At 36.7% G+C, this 14,552-nt stretch overlaps 1 protein-coding gene across 4 annotated transcripts in view; it reads right to left on the minus strand.

Annotated features, from left to right (window-relative positions):
- cadpsa (Ca2+-dependent activator protein for secretion a) overlaps positions 1–14,552 on the minus strand; it is a 337,975-nt gene that overhangs the window by 74,895 nt on the left and 248,528 nt on the right. For 2 of the 4 annotated variants that reach the window (XM_052017897.1, XM_052017895.1), the window contains exons 17-18: positions 10,903–10,920; positions 5,138–5,244 (exon numbers count right to left, since the gene is read on the minus strand). In XM_052017897.1, the coding sequence (XP_051873857.1) occupies positions 5,138–5,244; positions 10,903–10,920 (125 nt within the window). The remainder of the gene's footprint in view (positions 1–5,137; positions 5,245–10,902; positions 10,921–14,552) is intronic. The other 2 variants (XM_052017899.1, XM_052017896.1) reach the window with 1 other exon arrangement.

Below are 14,552 nucleotides of genomic sequence, written 5' to 3' on the forward strand. Positions count from 1 at the left end.
AGAATTACACTGTGCTCATTGATAATGTCTTTATTTTTCTTGTCTACTTGCACTTAAAGTTCAACTTTTGCCAATTGATAACTAGACGAAAATGGTTTTTACTGTAAATCATTTTTCACATTCATTATTTGGGTGAATTTACTCATTATGGCAATGCGATACGATTTCAAACTCACTGCGATTTTAAACAAATGGGAAGAAATTTATCTTCTATGAGATGAGTGAACATGTGGCAGCTGGGCACTGCACTCCTCTTGTGAAATACATTGATTTCATCGATGGGGTTGGTTGTGCCAGTAGACTTTTAACTGGAAAACCTGGAAGTCCTCGCTTGCTCACATGCTGTGAAGCTTTGATTCCATGGTATGCCTATTTTTTTGCAGTAAAATCCACGCCAGGAAGTCAGCCTGATAATCAGGTTGGCTTCCAGTTGTTCGTAGAGCCCAGATCAGACCAAAGCTCCTGGTGTTTGGTCCGATCTGGGCTCAGATTATGTGCTCTGACAATGTGGACTTTGGATGGGTCTGAGGGGCAGGACAAAGCACTTCTGCTCTTTCTGACCTTCCTCCCCCCTCCCCACCCCACCCCCACCTCCAATAAAGCAAAGATGTGGGGGATGGGGAATCTCTGTCATGCCCAGGTGGGATTAACAGAGATTTGCACAGGTTTGATTATCCAATTTTCATTTGGAGGCTGTCCCTTTATACTTGGTCACAGCCCATACATTGTATGTACTAGAATGTTAAAATAATATATCAAGTTTTCCTTAGGTTTCTCTGAAATGTAAGACAACAAAGCTCTCCATATCCAGTTGGAGCAGTATCTAGACAACATTCCAGTGTCACGAAAGTACAGGTTATGACCATGTCTAACAAGAGAGAGAGTCTAACCACCTCCTCTTAACATTCAATGATGTTTGCATTGTTAAATCTCTCATCATCAACATCCTGTAGGATACCACTGACCAGAAACTTGACTGGACCAGCCACATAAACACTGTGGCTGCAAGAGCAGAGGCTGTGGTGAGTAACTTATCTTCAGACTCCCTGAAGACTTTCCACCAATCATAAAGAACAAGACAGGAGTGTGATGGAATACTCTCCACCTGTTTGGATGAGTGTAGCTCCAACCACACTAAAAAGCTCGATACCATCCAGAAAAAGCAGTATGTTTGATTGGTGCCCCACCTATTACCCTAAACATTCACTCCCTCTGCCACCAGTGCACCATTGCCCGGTGTACATTGTCCACAAAATGCACTGGAGTTACTCACTTAGGCTATTCTGACTGCACCTCCCAAACCCATGCCCCCTACCACGAGCATGGGAACACTACCATCTGACTGCACACATTATCCAGACCTTAACTATAATTGTTGTTCCTTCATTATCGTTGAGTTTAAATCCTGGAATCCCCTCACAACAGCATTGTTTTAGCACTTTCACCAGAAGGCAAAAAAGGCAGCCCACACCACCTTCTCAAGGGCAATTAGGGATGTGGAATGGGGATAAATGCTGGCCTTGCCAGTGATGCCTGAATCCCATAAATAAATAAGAAAGAACTAGGCTGATTTGAAATAAAGACCTAACTGTGTAATTCCTTCAGAGTCAAATCCAAGAAGAATGAGTAAATATTTTCAAAAATATTTATAAAGTGCCTGATGGAATTTGTGGACAGCTCTGTAATTTCAAGAGAATAGATTCATCAAGTACTAACACCTCCAATCCTAATGAAGAGAAAAAATAGGAGCCTCTTAGCCTGGTGATTCTACCACATGGCACAATGTCTTTTGTGCACTACAAGATTGATTTTTAAAAAAAATCTCAATCACTAAATGTGACTGGGCACTTTGAGCAACAGTCGCATACTTCCCAAAATCTTCCAAGTGGATGCTGAACATATGCACAGAGGCTACTGGGCTGCTGTCCTCGGGCCTCCCTGACTGATAACCAGCCTTTGATCATCTTCATAAATGATCCTCCTATCCCTTGATCATCTCCATACCCAATGCCACCCTCTGAATATCACCCAAACAATATCACTCCCATCATCTGATCATCCTACTAGGTGAATCTCTAATCATCTTCATGGCCTCGGCTATAACTGTTGGCAGGAGAGTGTGGAAGGGGGAAATGGAAGGAGATGATTCTATTATTGGGTCCTCTTTCTTAACGGTGACACCACAGCACTTTTTCCATTACACCAGTGGGAAATACCACACTTTCCCCATGATATAGAAACTATTGCAAAGGTTGACATTTGTGGCTAGATTCAGTTTTAAAACGACTATGAATCAACTTTTGTCTGTAAAATCAGCTGTGAACTTAGTTTCTGGGATGCCATGGCAACCCAGCACAACAATAATGCTACTTAAGATCCTGTTATGGAGGCGCAATCAGGAAAATTGATTACTGGAAAGTTAACTGAGATGTATAGATGTCTGATACAGTGGAGCGCTCATTTCAATGAAATGAATTGCATATATTTTACAATAATGCATATTTACATTTGCCTTCTGTTTTTAAATAGCAATTACAGCAGCTCTGTCCCCTTTCTAGGGTTCTTAGTTACATTTTCCTTTCCTTCTGTTGTGATGGTATTGAGTTCTGCCAAGGTACACCTAGTACTACATCAATACCACATTTAAATGACCAATAATTTTTCCAAGTGGCCAAACTTCGTTTCTAAGTGCCCATTTATTAAAATGAGCATGCATAGCAAATGATAATGGGCTATTTTGCAACGGTGGGTTCATTGCTGAAGGCAGTTTCATGAAGTTCCTTTATGCAGTATTTTAATAGAGGTGCTAATCTGATCATGTGCTACTAATCAAGCTGCTTAATTCCATAGAAGTACTATCCAGAGTTCTTATTGTTCATTTTTCAATCATTTTGTCCAAATCACTATTTTTAGTTAACTACATTATCTTGCAACAATATGGTGGAATGCATGACTCATTACCCATATTCACACTGGTAGAAACAGTAACCATATTTTACTCTTTTTAAGATGGAGTTCCTACTCACACCAAAATGATTCCATATTTAAGAAATTAACAATCAGTTGCATTTGAACTGATGCTATGTTCTACATTGTAAAACAAAATTCAATTTCTGCTTTCAGGGTAAAAAATCATCCTTCAGCTTCTGTGCTAAAAGTGTACAGTAACAAGGGTCCATTGTAAATGGTCTTCAATATTTGCCTCCATTGATGTCAATGGAGCCAAATTTCAGAAGCAGAAAATAAAGCACAGCTGCCACAATGTATGCTCATTTAGCACAAGAGGCTAAGAACAAATTTCTACTCTCTAATCTATGAAGACAAATATAGTGGATTTAGAGAAGTTTCCAGTAGGTAAAGACTGGTGGAATGATGCAGCTCCTGTGCTTGATACAACATCCAACAGTACATGCAGAGGCTGTTTAACCAGCCCAAGCAAACCATTTCAGATACCAAGTCTAAACAACAGTTTTGCAAGCACTGTGCTGACAGTTGGTAGTAGACTGCTTTGAAGAAGAGTAAGAGCAGGGAAGGCCCAGGTAAAATCCCAATAGGAAGGATGATATCTTTAGGACATGCACGAGACATATGGGGAGGTGACTCATTTCACTCAGTTTAGTCACATACCTCTTTTCCCTGTGGTAATCCAACAATGATTGAACAGTAGGGAGGAAATTTGAATATGCAAATCAAGTATTAGTTGGGACCGGTGCATTACTTTTGTATCAAATAATAAAGGTACTATGGATTCAATACTCCAGTTTCACACTTTTCTCTGGTTAACATGAATACAATCTCTATAGAAAGTTAAATTTAATATCGAAATGTATAAATAAACAGCAAAGAAAATGACACCAGAAAATGTAGCAACATAAAGCTCTTAAAAATAAAAGATATTGTTAACACCGAACATCTGTTAATGTTGTGGTAAGGGGAAGGAAGCGTCTTTGTTGAATTCACATATTGCAATAATTATTTGGAAAAAATGACCAAATTACCTTTTATATGTTTCAGTGTGTAGTAAGTAAACTATGAGTTCACACACACTCAAATAGTGTGTGTAAAAGGCAGCATATTCTATTATTATGTTCATCAGTCTGATAGAGAGGGAGATTTTGCTGAAACAAATAAGCTATTTCAACTTTGAATATTATCCCTTTGTTGAAATACCGTTGTAAAGAGTGGTGTGTCCCCTCAGTAAGGAGAGCTTGAAGGGAAGCTATATTTACACAGAGCATTAACACTGTAATCCTGATTTTCCATGAAGTCCCTGCAAATGTTGGAAGCATGCAATTTTGAAATAGTTGCTAAGTACCAACAGTTTTGGGCTATCAAGGCGATTGAAATCTAATTATTTCCTACTCAGAAATTATTTCAAAGTTTAATTATTCGTCAGTGTTAAATTTCATGTGAAATTTTAAAGCAGTCTGGAATTCTGGAAGACAATAGCAAGAATTTGGATGGAAACAGTTGAATATTGCTAGTGATGTTAGCAGCAGCTAACTACATCTTTTGTAATCATCTTGACCATGCAGTTTAAAAAAAAGTATAATGTTTTTCAAAGAGACTTTTGTATCAGTATTTCATTTGAGAAGATCACTTGCAGAAGTTGCAGAGAAAATTCACAATACTTTATCTTCTAAGATGGTCATTCACCTGTCTTGGGAGATTGAAAACGTGGAAATATCCACCTAAAAATTGTACAAGATCTAATGGAAGGAATGAAATTGATGTAGTCAATGAACATTTTTCGATCCATACCATGTTTAGACCAGGTACTTAGATGTTCCTCGGGTATAAGATGGCTATAACAAAGGTACATGATTTCATCTGGTCATTACACTTAACACCAAAATTAGAGCAGAAAAAATCTTTGTTATTGCAGTCAAGAAATTTTAAAATGATAGCTTTAAGTTTGCATTGGAAGTATCAATCAAGAGAACATATTCTTGTCATGCTTATCATGTTGTTTCTATAGCAACTTCTACTCTCCATCTAATTAAGATTATTCAATATGATTGGATGATAGAGATGTTAAGAGATTATAGAACTAATTTTATCTAACTATCAGGCAACATCCTTAAAATAGCTTCAAACCATGTAACTTAGTCTGTAAGCTATTAAGTGTAACACTCACCTCTGCATGGTGCTCTTCATTTTGCTGCAGCACCTCAATAACCAGTTCAGCAAGACGAATTGTATCTTCCAGTTTTTTGGCAGGAGTGACTAACTGTCCTACATTTTCTGTGGTAAATAGTATTACAAATGAGCAATATAATAAAAAATAACTTTTCTCCAATTTGCACTTCTTATTTAAGAAGCCAATACCTAAGTATATTTACTTTTACCTTTTTTAGTATTTAGAATACATATTTAACATAAACATTTTACTAGAAATTACATAAAATATACTGCAATGTTTATTCCAGTTTAATAAAATTGCACAATGCTCCAGCTAGTATATTATCCAGGGGATAGGACTATATTCAAGTTCTGATTTTAATATATCCTATATAAATCAGAAATTTGTAAATATACTGTAGGACATTTGTCTGGATGAAGCAATCCAATTCCATTCCTATAAATTGCTAATTTTTTCTCTTTGACGTACACATATTTTGGGGGCAAGGTGGAATTTGAATGGTAAGCTTCACAAAAAAAGGTTAAGAAATAGAAAGGCAACATTTCAAATGAATAACCGGAATAATAAAGAAACTATCTAACTGGAGCACAGTTGGCTGCCAAAAAGATATTACTGTACAACACTGTTTTATAAAAGCACTTCATCATGCAGTATGTTATGCAGCAACACTGTTAGTTTGTGCTGACATTTATATTTGTGAATGTTGCGTGCACCAAATGCTTAACAAAAATGGCAAAAGTATTCTTTTCCTATGCTCTAACTAGAAATTTAACCAATTATTACAATGAAACAGCAAATTCTTGTTTAAGTTTATATCAGACCATATATTTCTGTAACAAACTCAATGTAACCAAGGTAAGTAAAAGAATTATAAAAAGCAACAAGCTACAGAAGAACTTAAATAACTGAAATAAAAAGCTGTAACAGTACTTGGTATTTGTTTAGGCATGCCTCTGATTCTCTGACTAAGACTGTTTTGCCGCGTTTTTATGGGTGGAGGTGCAGGCGGTGGCTTAGGCCAAGATCGTCGTGCTGCCATGCATGAGTGAAAGAGACAGGAAAAGTAAGCAAGCAGGTGACTGAATGAGCAATGGTACAAGTAATGAAAAAAGTCAAAATAGTGAAAGAAACATTAAGCATATTCATGACATTTCAAGAGATACTTCTGTAACTGCTAATGACAGTTGTAGCTAAATGTTTCTAAAGATCTCAATAATGTACCGTATAGCAGATACTTTAAGCACATGACATGAAATTTGTCAATATCAGATCAAAGGATATGCCGAAAAAATACCAATTTTTTTTCTTGCTTATCTTTTTAATTTAATTGTGTTAAATAGCGCAGTTCACTCAAATTCTCAGCTATACGGTTTTCTTTAAAGAAACTATCAGAAGTTAGTAATGAAATGGCATAAGAAATCATAGCTTTAACAGTAATTCCACCCTCAAAAATAGCCATCAAATCTATAATTAAATCAGGTATTTTGTTTGTCAGTTACTTTGATTGTGTTCATTGTTCCTTTCTTTCAACAACTAGGACCCAATGGGGATCTTTTCAGCTTCGCTGCATGGACAATAATCCGGCATAAAGGATTACTTAACTCACTGCAGAACCCACTGGATATACATTCTTTTGAAAAGATTGAATCAAGCAGGTTCTGCAGTGGTTGTGCATTCCACTCTGCCAGGCTATCAACCGAGGCTGAGAGGCTGAAAGGCTGAAATCTGTCAATTTTCTTGTTTACGGATCTGTAAGATATATCAGACCTATGTAGATTAGTGGAATAAAAACAGAAAGCATAATTTATTTAGGATTTCTTAGGGCCTTGCTGGCCCTTAAGAACTACTAGGGAAGGGAAATGAAGAAGATCTACCTGTGAGGCTAAAGAGTAAGAACAGGATTAATGAAGCTATTTCTGGAGATGGGAGGTGTTTAGATAAAATCAAGAGAAAGGGAAAGAAAATCATTTATTAGCTATTGAAAAATGGTTGTGGAAAGGGTAAAATAATAATCAGGAGAAAGATTGAGGGTCAAAGTTCCCAAATATTAGAGAGTAAGATGCATTCCTAAAGATGATAGCTGTGACAAAAGTTTAGAGAGGTTTGGGGATTTAACGTAATTGTAGTTAACATTTTTAAAATAGGGAAAGAAAGGTTGGAGGCAATGTTAATTAAATTTGAAGTGTCACTGGCAGTTCCTTTAGAAGATTGGTAGAATTGATGATCTGCTATTTGTTTTCTGTTAACTTTATGATCTAGTAAGGTGATAGTGACTGACTGGTTTGATGTGTTTTAATGCTAAATTTGCGTCTCATCTATTGTGACGGTCATCATGCTGGTCAATGATTGACTAATAATAACTGTCACAGCTGAAAGACTGGTAGTGGATGATTCCAGAGTTGCAAGAGATACAAAGAACCTCTATCTCCAACTGCAACTAAACCTGAAACTAGTTCACCAAATGCAGCAGCATCTGATACCATAACCACCATGGACTTGATGCTGTATGAGGCAGCATCTATCATTATTCATGGAACAAAATGAAACTCTCTTGAATGACAATTGGCTGCGCATGTAGAGGTCCTTGGATTCACTTGTAGAAGTCTCCTTCACACACTTCCCTTGATCAGTGTTTTACAGATCAATGTGCATTTGTGAGGATCTGAACCATAAACCGAGTTGCTTGAAACCATTCCCAGAATGTTTATATACTTTTATGTACAGTAGGCCATCTAGCCCATTGAATCATGCCTGTTTCCAATACACCAATCCCATTAGTTGCATTCCCCTCATCTTATTCCCCTGCAACTGATTTTCTCTCAAAAGAGTACATCACATGATATTTTAAATTATTTTTAGCATTACAATTCTAAATTTTGGTAGTTTTCTTCAAAATGCATGATGATATAACAAGTTACTTAAAGTGAATAATTTTACAATTAAGTAACTGTAGCCATTGAATTATCTTACTTCAAAAGTTGCTTGCAAGTACAATTATTTCAATACTTTGAATTACGTTTATCAAAATACCTGATTTAACTTCTTAGAAATAAATTGAATTGTTCACATGCACTGTGAAATAAGACCAAGGTTAGACCCTCGCCTTATTTTCAATCACTGTAACATAACATCTGAGCCTCTGAGGAAACAAGAGAATACCAATAGTGTTTACAAGTGGCTTCTTAAAAAACAGACTGCATTTTCAAAACCTCAAATTATTTATCCATATTATTTCTACTGATCTGAATAGAAGTTTAACATTCATATTTTGAAGTCTAACTATAGATTCTGATATACAGATAACAGGCCATGCTAAGTAACATTGAAAATCTAACAGAAACATTACCTATGACTATACTATAAGAGTTTCATGCTCAGCTTAAGTCATTAAGTTGCATTAACTAAAATCTTTCAAAACCAATCATGGCGTATCTAACACTAGGATTTACGTTATGGAACATCACCATAAGGGGAATAATCGTTGGTAGCGAATGAAATAAAAAATAGAGCAAAACTTTAAAACTTTATTTATACAGCACAGTAACAGGCCCTTCCGGCCCAACGAGCCCGCGCCGCCCAATTGCACCCATGTTAACCTACTAATGCGTACGTCTTTGGACTGTGGGAGGAAACAGGAGCACCCGGAGGAAACCCATGCAGTCAAGGGGAGAACGTACAAACTCCTTACAGACAGCGGTGGGAATTGAACCCTGATCACTGGCGCTGTAATAGCATTATGCTAACTGCTACGCTACCATGTCGCCCTTCTGGATTATTGAGACTAGTACAAAAATAGTACAGTTTTGCATTAGGTCCAGCATAGAAGCCTGGGACTGTATAATGATATTATGTATAATGAATAATATAGAAGTAAATATATAAATATATAAAAGTAATTTATTGTTGCTGTTGGTCAGGATAAATTCAGGATACTTTCTTGATTTTTGATATTTACAGTGGTGTTTCTGGATTTATAACAATAATTGAATTTTTTCCTCCTTGGTCCTGACAGAATTCTGTTTGTATATTGTACCTTAGTAAGCAAAATAACATTTATCTCCTTGGTATAGTGATGGGAGGTTATTAAAGGCAACATATTGTACAAGAACAGATATTCTCACTTTAACCTCTATGACTTTATATATTGTGTGACTTCAGCCATATTTATGTTGCTGCTGACATAATTCTGAAGTACACCAATGTGCTCCATTGCCAGAAATATGTCAGACCAAGGACTGATGATCTCCAGCCCTGACCCTATGGATTATCTAGAATCAGGGAGCAGTCACTCACTGTGAGCCCATTAACACAGATATATCAAGGTGGGGGTACTGTGTGGTGATCAACCACTCTTAGCTTGACAATGTCACAGATCTGATTTGCCTCTTTTACAAAGGGTCAAATCTCTTGAGACTAGCTCAAATTGCATTGGAGACCAGCATGTGATATTCCAAGAGTACACAAAATTCTCATTTGCTTTAATAATGTCCCCAAATGACAGATTTGATACAAACTCCTAAAGATAAGATAAGCATGGCACTCCAACTATTTAGTCATAGCAGACCTCAACAGAGCTTGACCTGCTGCTGAGTATTTCTAGCATTTTCTGTTTTTTTAATCTCACATTTCCAGCACCTGCAGTTTATTTTTACATTTCAATTAGCTGTAACAGAACAATGCATTTGCAATGTTTTTGACCAAATGCTCTTATGTAAGGATTTTTTTGAGTCCTGCTCTAAAGTGGGACCTAATATTGCCAGAAATCTCTTAACTAACTATTAAACTCCCTATTGCTGAACGGTTTAACTATGAAACTATAATGCACTAATTTAGGCCCTGTGCAATTTACTTTGCTTTAAAAGATTTATTTGGCATTTTAATCTACTATATCCACAACAGGAAGAAACATTTCCTTGGCTCAGATGATACATACACACTGCACCATGATTTAGGAAAGATGCAAAGATCCTTAAAAACTCATGTCAGTAAAATAAAGCACAACTGAAAGAAGCTTCATTTGACTGCTCTTCTTGTACAGATTAAATAGGACATTGTACAGAAACTATACTGAAACTTGTGCACATAAATGCTTAAGTGGTAATCTACATTAAAAATAAAACTGCAAGTTGCACTTTCTCCAGAGCTATGCTTCAGTATATAATTAGTTCACAGAAATCATGGAATTAATGGCAGTTAAAGTGATTAACAAGCAAAGAGTAGAGATGTCATACTTTTTATTGTAAGAAATATGATATTATTTGTATATGCTAAATATAATTGTATAAGCAATTTATAATTGAACTGCTGCCAGAAATTATTACGTGTTTTAACATGTGTCCATTGGAACATTAGAAGACAAGATTTTTAAATGAATAATATTATTTGTAAAATTGTCACATTCTGTATTAAAGATAGCTACAGTTGCCATAACTATTTTGTTTATTAGAACATAATTTCATGTGCTTATTAAATTTTTCCCTAGGTAAGAAAACCCTGAAGATGATGTAACTTGCAAACTAATTGAAATTCCTGTACATTTACTTCTAAAGCTATAAGGTGGTTGTCTGAAAATACCACTCTGTATAGACAGCACAAATTAACTCCTTACATGTTTTTACCCCAGAGGCTCATTAAACATTAATTGAGCCTGCTGAAGAGCACCTCAGAAGGAGCTAGGCTGCTCAAAATTACTTTCAAAGGAAAGAAATAATCTAATGAGATTGTCCTACTACATTAAGATGTAGAATACAATAGTTCACCTGGATCCTTTTGATTCTCTATATGAAAGAGAGAGCAACAAGGAGAGAAAGAGAGAAAAAACAAGACAAATATGCAGGATTAATGAGCAAGTGAACCAAAAGCTACACCCTAGATGTGTGGCACCAGTGATTTGCAAAGAGTTTGCCCGATGCCTCCAAGTACTCTAAATAAGAATGGATGTTACTATAAAAGCCTTTCAAGCAAAGGGCAACAGTGGTGCACCACATAGATGGACAGTTAGCATTTAACGTTCTGAGATGGAGGCAAGCAATGGGCTCAAGATAGAAGCGAATCACTGAATCCTAAAATGTAAACAAAAATCAGATGATCCATCAGCAGCTTGAAATTAAGAAGAGGTTAAGGTATGTAAATAGAGCATGTATGTATATGATTACATTTTATTAATTAGTCACAGACAAGACAAAGGTAAAATATCCACATAGATCTAACAGAATGCCTTTACCCACAGTAAATAAACAGCCTATTTCTTGTGGCAACTCGTGAGGCACTGACTCCATATGTGAGTCCTAGATTTGTATTGTGTACCAGTGACAAGTGCTTACAACTCAGGAATACACAGAAGCAAAGTAAAAATGCATTCAAGTCACAGACAATAACAGTAACTTAAAAATTTACAGATATTTTGAGTTCATCACAAACAATGGGCCATGTGTAAAAAACCTGGCATAGGTTGAAAACAACTGGCTGGAATTTAAACATTTGATATCACAGACAGAAGCAACAGACAATAAGGCTGAGGGACAAAAAGTGCAAGAGTGGAGTTGGTCAGGGGCTGGCTGTGACTGGCTCTAAAATCATGTCAACAGAAAGAGCAAGAGACAGTGTGGAAAGGATGTGGTAGGTACTCACGAATGGTTAAATCCATCACTTGAGAGGCCAAGCAGAAGACAGGATGGTCATACATTTCTCTCTTTTTCCCTATAAAAGAGGATTTGGGCATGCAAGAACCTTAGGTCAGAAGTAAAGAGATCATAGGTCAGAGGAAAATTATATTAGGTCAGAAAGAAAAAAAATTTGGTGTTGTTTGGGATATTATTAGGACAGCAGAAAAAGATATTTGAATTTGTAGGTAATTCAGGTTTAACCATTCAGCATGCTCATAGGTCACAAAGAAGCTGTGACCATGATTCTGACAAATCTCTTCAGATTTTGTAATCTGTTAATGATAAAACATAATGAATAAAGGAAAACAGAATTTTGTCGATTTAGGCTCCAAGATACTAAATGCAAGTGCTTTTAGTATCTACACCACTCTCAGGTATTTCTTCATAGGCATAGTCTTAAGCACATTTCCAACCAATTGATACTTGTGCTGTCAGGTCACTATCAATAGTTTTTTATTTTGATCAACCACATGATAAATCATATTTGCACAAGAGTATCAACTCTAGCCAATTCAGCTTTGAATAAAATCTTTGCATATTCATATGGAACGACTAGGATGGGAATGTACTGGTATATTTCAATATTCCAGGTTGTGTATTTGAGCTATTTTCAATAAAGCACAGAACAGATTATGCCCATGTAAGGAAGCCTGGTACATGCAGTTGGTGAATGCTGGGTTGCTGAGACCACAATCCCTGCATGCTGGCCACTAGGTACTTCTGCAGCCACTTTTTTTGGCAATATAAAAAAGTGACTGCCAATATAAAACAAGAAAGGAGAGAAGCAGGAAAGAACAGGTAGTGCGGAATGAATTACTTCTCTGAACAAAGAGCTGGAAAAAAAGTGTTTGGTTGCTTCATAGTATTCCCAGACCTAAAAGTCACAGTGTAAAAGAGGGTACATTAACGAAACCAGAAAGAATTGAAGCACAAAAGGGAAATAGTCAAACACTATGGGATCTACACTGGAATTGAATGCATTTTTACTTACACATAGCCATCATGTGCTCAAGCTTACTAGAAATGCACTCAGCTCTGTCTAAACTTGCAGTCAACTGCAGTTCTCACCAGCTAAGTAAGAATCTAACATTTTCAAACAATAAAAAGACATTAGTTTAATTACATCATTCCACAACTTTATTGTTGAAAAACTACAAAAATAATTTTAAACCTCAATATAAATTACTTCAACTTCTCCACCTGGTTCTGTAAAATGCCCTGAATGCTCAATTTTTAACTCAAATGTTCGTTGATTAACTACTCTCACTAAATGAAACTGCATCTTTAGTACACAGCATTGCAACAACCACCAAATAAAAGTATACTGTTACATTACAAATTATACATGAGGCTAGCACCTTTAAACAACAGTTCAAAACCTATAAGTGTCCGTAGAAATACCTCTGTAATTAGTTGTGATTTGGTGAATTGTTCTGCATGTCTTAGCTATTTGTTATGATAGTTCAACTAGTAAAAATGTCTTACTAATATCAGGACACAAGAAACTAATAATTCATCCATTCAAACTGTAGACCTGTAATGGAGTAAGCAATGGGGGTGAGGACAGTCTGGTCAACCACTTAAAGCCATTTTTAGTGAAGAAAAATCAGTATAAAAGGACCAATGTCAGCAAGACAAAATACCACTTTCAAAACTTGTTTTGAAAATTAAGGAGATACAGACTTCCATCTTCACATTAACAGTATCAAACTTCTGTTAAATAGAAAGTTAACAACCTATGAGTACAGCAATAATAAACAAATTAGGCATGAGCTTGACTTCAAAAAACGCTACTGAAGTACCTTCATACAAATATTCTTTAATGAAATTATTTGAATTAAGAAGTATAATGTAATTTTCAGATGTTTCCCCTTTTAGGTTTCATGTTTTTGAAACGTTTCTGTTTTAAATGTTTGAGGATGAATTTCCACCAGATTCTTCAGTTCATTTGATGTGACTTTGGTGACAGAACTGCAGAAATTCTGGAAGAACAGTGTTAATGGTGTTATTGTGGGTTTTAGAACATAGAACATAGAAAAACTACAGCACAATTCAGGCCCTTCAGCCCACAAAGCTGTGCCGAACATGTCTCTACCTTAGAAATTACTAGGCTTACCCATAGCCCTCTATTTTTCTAAGCTCCATGTACCTATCCAACAGTCTCTTAAAAGACCCTATCATATCTGCCTCCACCACCATTTCCGGCAGCCCATTCCACGCACTTACCACTCTCTGAGTAAAAAACTTACCCCTGACATCTCCTCTATACCTTCTCCCCAGCACCTTAAACCTATGTCCTCTTGTGGCCACCATTTCAGCCCTGGGGAAAAGCCTCTGACTATCTACCTGATCAATACCTCTCATCATCTTATATATCTCTATCAGGTCCCCCCCCATCCTTCGTTGCTCCAAGGAGAAAAGGCCAAGTTCCCTCAACCTGCTTTCATAAGGCATACTCCGCATTCCAGGCAGCATCATTGTAAATCTCCTCTGCACACTTTCTATGGCTTCCACATCCTTCCTGTAGTGAGGCGACCAGAACTGAGCACAGTACTCCAGGTGGGCTCTGACCAGGGACCTATAAAGCTGCAACAATACGTCACGGCTCCTAAGTTCAATTCCTCGATTGATGAAGGACAATACACCATATGCCTCCTTAACCACAGAGTCAACCTGAGCAGCCGCTTTGAGCGTCCTATGGACTTGGACCCCAAGATCCCTCTGATCCTCCACATTGCCAAGAG

This window comes from Pristis pectinata, chromosome 6 (assembly GCF_009764475.1).
Source record: "Pristis pectinata isolate sPriPec2 chromosome 6, sPriPec2.1.pri, whole genome shotgun sequence".
In the NCBI taxonomy this organism is placed as follows: Eukaryota; Metazoa; Chordata; class Chondrichthyes; order Rhinopristiformes; family Pristidae; genus Pristis; species Pristis pectinata.